Raw genomic sequence first — 5951 nt, 5'->3', positions numbered from 1 at the left:
GAAAGAGTAGTGCAATCAGTACATTTCAGTGCAGCAGTTCAGGACCAGCAGCAAATGTAGTTGAAATGTAGTTGGACTACCTTGTCCATAGAAGTCATCTGCACCGCTGGATGCAGTGGTGGTTGTGCAGTTCCTCTGCAAGGTGCTTTTCTAGCTTCTGTCAGAGTTGAAGTCTGCAACCCTGCCAGAAAAGTTCAGTTATTCTGCTGCTGTGGCACACGTAACAGATCTGCGTTTCTGAAATAGCAACTATAACTTCTCTACGGATGGCTTCAGTGGCTCAGGAAGTAACGCAAATCACGGCTCGTCAGTTGGTGTCCAGGGTGGAGTGGACTGGATGAGAAAACTGGCCTTCCGCTACCGCAGGGTACGAGAGATCTACGACAAATACAAAACCAACGTTGGAGGTGAGTGTTCACCTGAACCAATATCTGAGCGCTAAACAAGAGTTTGTGGTGCCAGACTGGCCTTCTCAGAGCTTTTGCTGTCCTGAATGTTTGGACATGAAACGTAACCTTTCTCCTGCTGTTCAGATGGGATCAAACCTCCATGGAATCTAAGAGGGTGCCTCTTCCAAAACTGAACAGCATGCCAGTGCAGTCTGTGAGTTACCACATACTCGGGTGGTCAGTCAGTCCTGTAGCTAAGAGAAAATTTTTGTGCAAGCCGTGTCCCTTTGCTAATTTTGTATGAAAGTCTGCCTGTCACTCTGCTTAGAACAAGCCTAACTGACTTAGATATGCTGCTTAGGAGGTCTTTCCACTTCTGTCTTCACAAAACCTGTCTTTTATCATGTTATTGTCAAGAAATACAGTGTTCACCCTTTTGGTTGTTGTGCTCCTAGCCTGACATGACATCTCTACCATCTGTTCACAGAATCACTTAAAATCTTCTTGTTTTGTTTCCCTTCCAATGCCAAAGCAGTAATAATGATGCCAACCACAGATATCAAATCTAGATATATTTTCTGTTTAGTCTGAATTTTGACATTGACATCCCTGGGAGAGGGGTGCTGCTGGAGCAGCCCACCCAGCAGAGTGAGTCATCCTGGTGGGTTCGGGTACCCTTTGCCTACGCCAAAAAAAAAAAAGTCTTGATAGAATGTTTTCTTGGACATGTTTTCTAAAAACCAGGTGTTCAGAACTCTAACTTTCAGCCTTAAAAATCTGTGTGAATCTATTTCAGTATGCTGCAATTATCCTTATTTCTGGTAGGGATCAGACCATTATTCCATGTTTTTCATGTGGGAATCCTGGATGCAGAGTTTTTCAGGGCCTGTCTAAAGCCACAGTGGTAAAGCAGTTGTTGCTGCAGCCCATAGTGGGTCCCTCTGTGTTCTCATTGTCAGAGGACCCGTGTACTTCGGGGCTGGAGTGAGGTGGGGAGTTCGTACGTCACGGTGGAAATTGGGTGGAGACTCAAGGTGCTTCTTTCTGCTTGTATTTACTGATGGGAGCAGGTTTGAGTGTATGGGCTCCTTGTCTGGCTGCTTTTAACTCAAAACTGGATGCTTTGAGTAAATGATATCTAAAAGGCATAAAAAATATGGGGATTGAAAGCAAAGGATAGAAAAAGATACCTAGAAGGGATTAAAGTGGGAAGGGTCCCTGTGGGGAGTCAGACAGGGCTATTGCAGGAGTTCCTTCCCCCACTGTCTGTGGCCCTGTACAACACCTCCCGTTGTGAGTGCTGTCTACAAGAGAAATGCATTTTGGTGCAAGTATCCTGGTTTGAAATAATCTGATAAATGTATGTGCCCAATTCCCCACATTCAGCATCACAGATGGCTGTCTGTGCTCGTGGGTGTCACTGGGAGCTGCTTTCTCCCATTGCCTCGAGACAGTCTCAGCTTTCAGGTGCCCTCGTACCCTGTTATTTGTTGCTGACAGGCAGCTGCCGAAGGGAGTGATGGTGCTCTCTCTGTTAGACTTGCCAGCTCAGCTGGGAAAACGTGTTGCTTGTATTCCAAGGCCTTCTCAGCCCACAGAAGAGGGAAGTGCTGCAGCGACTAAGGACCGATATAGAAGTGCTAACGGATTCCTGGCTGGAAACTTCATTAAAGTCCCTGCTGCTCATACAGTCCAGGTATGGAGGCTGGAAATGTGTATGTGGCTTTCTCAGCCCTTCTCTCCCCTAGATTTGCATGCAGTGCTGTGTTGCAGCAGTGTCCGTAGGTAGTACTACTGCTGCTTGTCACAGGGAAGCAGAGGGAGTGCAGGAAGCAGGGTGAGTAAGCACCCTTGGGGATTTTTCTGCTGTAACATCTGTTGTTAAGAAGGTCCCCATAATAGGACTGTGCTGACAAAACTGCGTTTCTGACAGAGAATTTCTGTTTAAAGCAAAAAGCAGACAAACAAAACCCACAAATCAAAATCTTGGCTTAAAAAGCCTCTTGGAAAGCAGGACAGCAAAGCACACGGCACTCTGGAAAGCTGAGCAAGCTGCCCAGAGTAGCGCTTGGCACCGCTGGCCAGAGATGTGCTTTACAAGTGTTCTTCTTCTTTCAGAAAAAACTGTGTGAACATCCTGATCACAACCACCCAGCTGGTGCCGGCTCTGGCCAAAGTCCTCCTGTATGGATTGGGCGAGGTGTTTCCCATCGAAAATATTTATAGTGCTACAAAAATAGGTAAGGGGTTGTGCCAAGCACTGACACTGCTGCGTGCAGCCACTGAGGTGTCTGCTGCCGCGTTAGCTGGGGTTTTTACACAGGAAATACACTCCCTGCAGGTGAGCAGCCCCTGTGGCTGTTGTGGTCCAGCTGGCCATGTCATAGTGGTGGCTTCTGGCTTCACGAGCTGAACTGGGTGTTGCTCCCTTCCCAGTTTGACAAGAGCGTGTTTCTGTACTGGGAAGAAGGGACCTGTTCAGGCTTCTATTACCCTCTGCCTAAGGCTCATTATAGTGGTCTTTGGCAGGTAAAGAGAGCTGTTTTGAGAGGATCGTGTCACGATTTGGAAAGAAAGTCACCTATGTGGTAATTGGAGATGGGCGTGACGAAGAGGTTGCAGCTAAGCAGGTGGGTTTCTGACACTGCACAGGCGGGTTGGTGCAAAGAGAACTTACTGCAGCAGCCTCTTTCTGCAGAGATTCTTTTTCCAGGGATGAACGCTTCAGGCTGGGGCAGCCAGAGGGGAACTTTGCCTTTGACACAAGAGGTCTTTTGCTGCATTAAGATGGGGAATTTTCTGGCTCTTGGGGGTTTAAAGTTTCTGGTTTAGTGATGTTTAAGATTGTGTGTAACACTCTCCCTGTAAAACAGCACCTTGATGTACCATGTCGTGATCGCAGTATGCAGCTATCAGTTAGGATGATGTAAGTTCTCACGGAGGGAGCCAGGACTCAGTTGCCAGCAGTCAGATCAATACAAAGCATCTACCATTAGTCTGAATTACAAACAAGGAGCAAACAGTTGGATTTATTTGGACAGGCCTGAATAGGTTGTTCAGTCACGCTAAGTAAAAGTGAAGTGCACAGATTACTGTCAGGACATGGTCTCTGCAGGCCCCACGCAGTCTGCCACGTGCCAGAGTTGTCGTCTGTGCAGGTTCCCTGGGAGCCCTGGAAAGGCTTTCCTGGGTGAAGCAGCAGCTCACAGCCGAGCACTGAGGTTTCTGTCACGAACATGCAGGGCAGCTGGTAGTCAGTGCTGGTGTCCGTCAGAAAGAGGTACACGGACAAGCTGGGCTTCAGGTAATGATGTGCATGTGGCTGAAGCCCTTCCTGAACACGCTGTGCTCAGACAGCGCTGTCACCATGTCGTATTGCACAACCCTACAGTGTACCCTGAGTGCTTCCACCGAGCTGTCAACTCACTCCAATAAAGCTGACTTCATCATCTCTGTGTTACAGCACAACATGCCTTTCTGGAGGATCACAAACCATGCAGACCTCGTGTCCCTTCACCAAGCCCTTGAGTTAGACTTCCTGTAAGAAGTTGGAGCAAAGGTGCGACTGCAGCTCCTGCAAGCCCTCTCCATCACTGGCGGGGCAGAAATCTCATACATTCGGGGACTCACTTTTCAGCTTGATGAAGAAAACCTACCCAATGCAAACTGTGCAGTAGAACATGACCCCAGGTCATTTCCTCCGGAGCACAGGCCCGCCATGTACAAAGGTGTGGCAGAAAGGAGCACTAGACTCAGCAGAGCTAGAGCTTGTCTGAAGGAGAGACTTAGAGAAGCCAGCTGAATTCCTCTAGCAGGGAGTCTCCAGAGGGAAGGGTGATACAACAGCAGAAGTATTTCTAAGAGCCTTCTCCTTGCTATTCAGCTTAGTTGTAGAACCCAAGTAAACCCAAAACCTTATTTTTATAGAAAAATACTGATGGCAGACCTGAACCTCCCGTGTTTCACAAAGCTGAAAAGAGCTATGGTTTTTTTCCATAGGAAATATTAATGAAAATGTCAAAAATACCTCTATTGCTGTGAAATGTGTCCTCTCTCCTTCCCTGAGTGGTCAAAGCAGTTAATTTATTACAATGTCTTTATTTCCTCAGTGTGGGATTACTGGAAAATAGAAAGATAAGGGAATGTTTCTAGGATATGTAGTTCCTTGTAGCGGAAAGTGCTCTGAGTTGATTCTCGTGGCTTCTCATCAGTGTGTGCACAAGCCCTGTTAACAAGCAGAGATCATGGGATTCCAGCTATCTATGACCCAGTCCCTAGATCCCACAGGTTTTCCCTCAAAACTGCCTATAAACATTAGATACAGCACAACACTATTGTAGACTGTTCAGATGTGAACAGGGTCTTTGTCTAGACTAGGAATAATTTGAGAGAACTAAATCCTCATGAATGTTAGGAAGAAGGGTATGATTATTAACCTCCACCTCTGCTTTCCTGACTCCATTTGTGAGAGTAGGTTCCTTTTAGTAGAATCAGATTCAGTTTTCTTGTATTCTTCTTTGCATTAGCCTAACTACATAGTTAGAAACAAACCCCTTGTTAAGAGGGTCTTAATTTTCTAAGACACTGTGAGTTGGCAGCCTGGAGCATGCTGGCCTTGGGAGTGATACTCACCCCGATTTTCCAGCTACTGTCTCAGAAGAAAAGGCTGGAGTCAGTGACGTGCAGCACTAGCCAGACGTGGCCAGCTGGAGACTGGGGGCTGGCACTGATTTTGTGCTCAGCCAGGCTGCGTTCAGTGGTATCTGCCTCCTCCCTGTACCCCCATGGCACCAATTCAGCAGGTGCCCGGGGGGTTCTGTACAGAGGCCAGAGGTCTGCTGCACCCCACCACACGCCTCTGCAGCTCCTGCTGAGGCAAGCACCGCAGCTGCACCCATACTCTTCAGATCCCTAGTCTCCAGCCCAGCATCACCTGTCCCAGTCTGAAAGCGTGCAGCATCCGGGAGGGTGCTGCCCACAGAAGCAGGGGATCTCACCAGGTGTTGGCCTTGTGCTCTTATCTCAGGTGGATGCTTTGGGGCTGCATACTTCCCCAGGAGCTCTCTGCTTCGGGAGCATGCCAGATGTGGGGGCGGCTGCCCGCAAGCAACATGACCTCTCGTCCCATTAGAAGAGCCTGAGGAGCCAGTTTCTGCTGTGGGTGTTCCTGAGCAGCTCAGTCGGGGTTGTCTCCTGGCTGCAGTGACACTCGCCACTCTGCTCAGGGCTGCTGGCCCAGCAGAGCCCCTGCAGCAAGCTGGGGGTGTGCTGTGTGCAGCTCCGTAGTTAGGGCTGAGGAGAGGCAAGAGCAGTAGCCCCTGGGGAATGTTCTCCCATCTGCCATGGGTACAGGGTGGAGAGCTCGGGTGTTCCTGGGTGTTCCCATGCAGCTGGGGCAGCCTGTGTAAGTAGCATGTTCTGGTGTTTCGCAGCAGCGTGGGCCCTGTGCAGAGCAGGGAGAGATGCCCCAAGGCTCCGGCTCCCTTCCTGCTGGGTCTGTAGAGTCCAGTTCATCTGGGGTCCCTGCGAAGCGTGTACTGCATCGCCACAGGGGATCTGGTG

The 5951-nt window shown here is 49.0% G+C and overlaps 1 protein-coding gene across 1 annotated transcript; it reads left to right on the top strand.

Annotated features, from left to right (window-relative positions):
* Positions 1-246: 246 nt before the first annotated feature.
* On the top strand, positions 247-4424 carry EYA3 (EYA transcriptional coactivator and phosphatase 3; the record flags this gene model as incomplete). Its single annotated transcript, XM_010161508.1, has 5 exons — positions 247-407; positions 1971-2085; positions 2508-2629; positions 2919-3019; positions 3853-4424. Coding segments are annotated over 5 exons (580 nt in total), but the record flags the coding sequence as incomplete, so codon positions are not given.
* Between the last annotated feature and the right edge of the window lie 1527 nt (positions 4425-5951).

Source organism: Eurypyga helias, unplaced genomic scaffold (assembly GCF_000690775.1).
Source record: "Eurypyga helias isolate BGI_N326 unplaced genomic scaffold, ASM69077v1 scaffold32330, whole genome shotgun sequence".
NCBI classification, from domain to species: domain Eukaryota; kingdom Metazoa; phylum Chordata; class Aves; order Eurypygiformes; family Eurypygidae; genus Eurypyga; species Eurypyga helias.
Note: the sequence above shows the minus strand (reverse complement) of the source record. Positions and strands in the feature narration are given on the sequence as shown.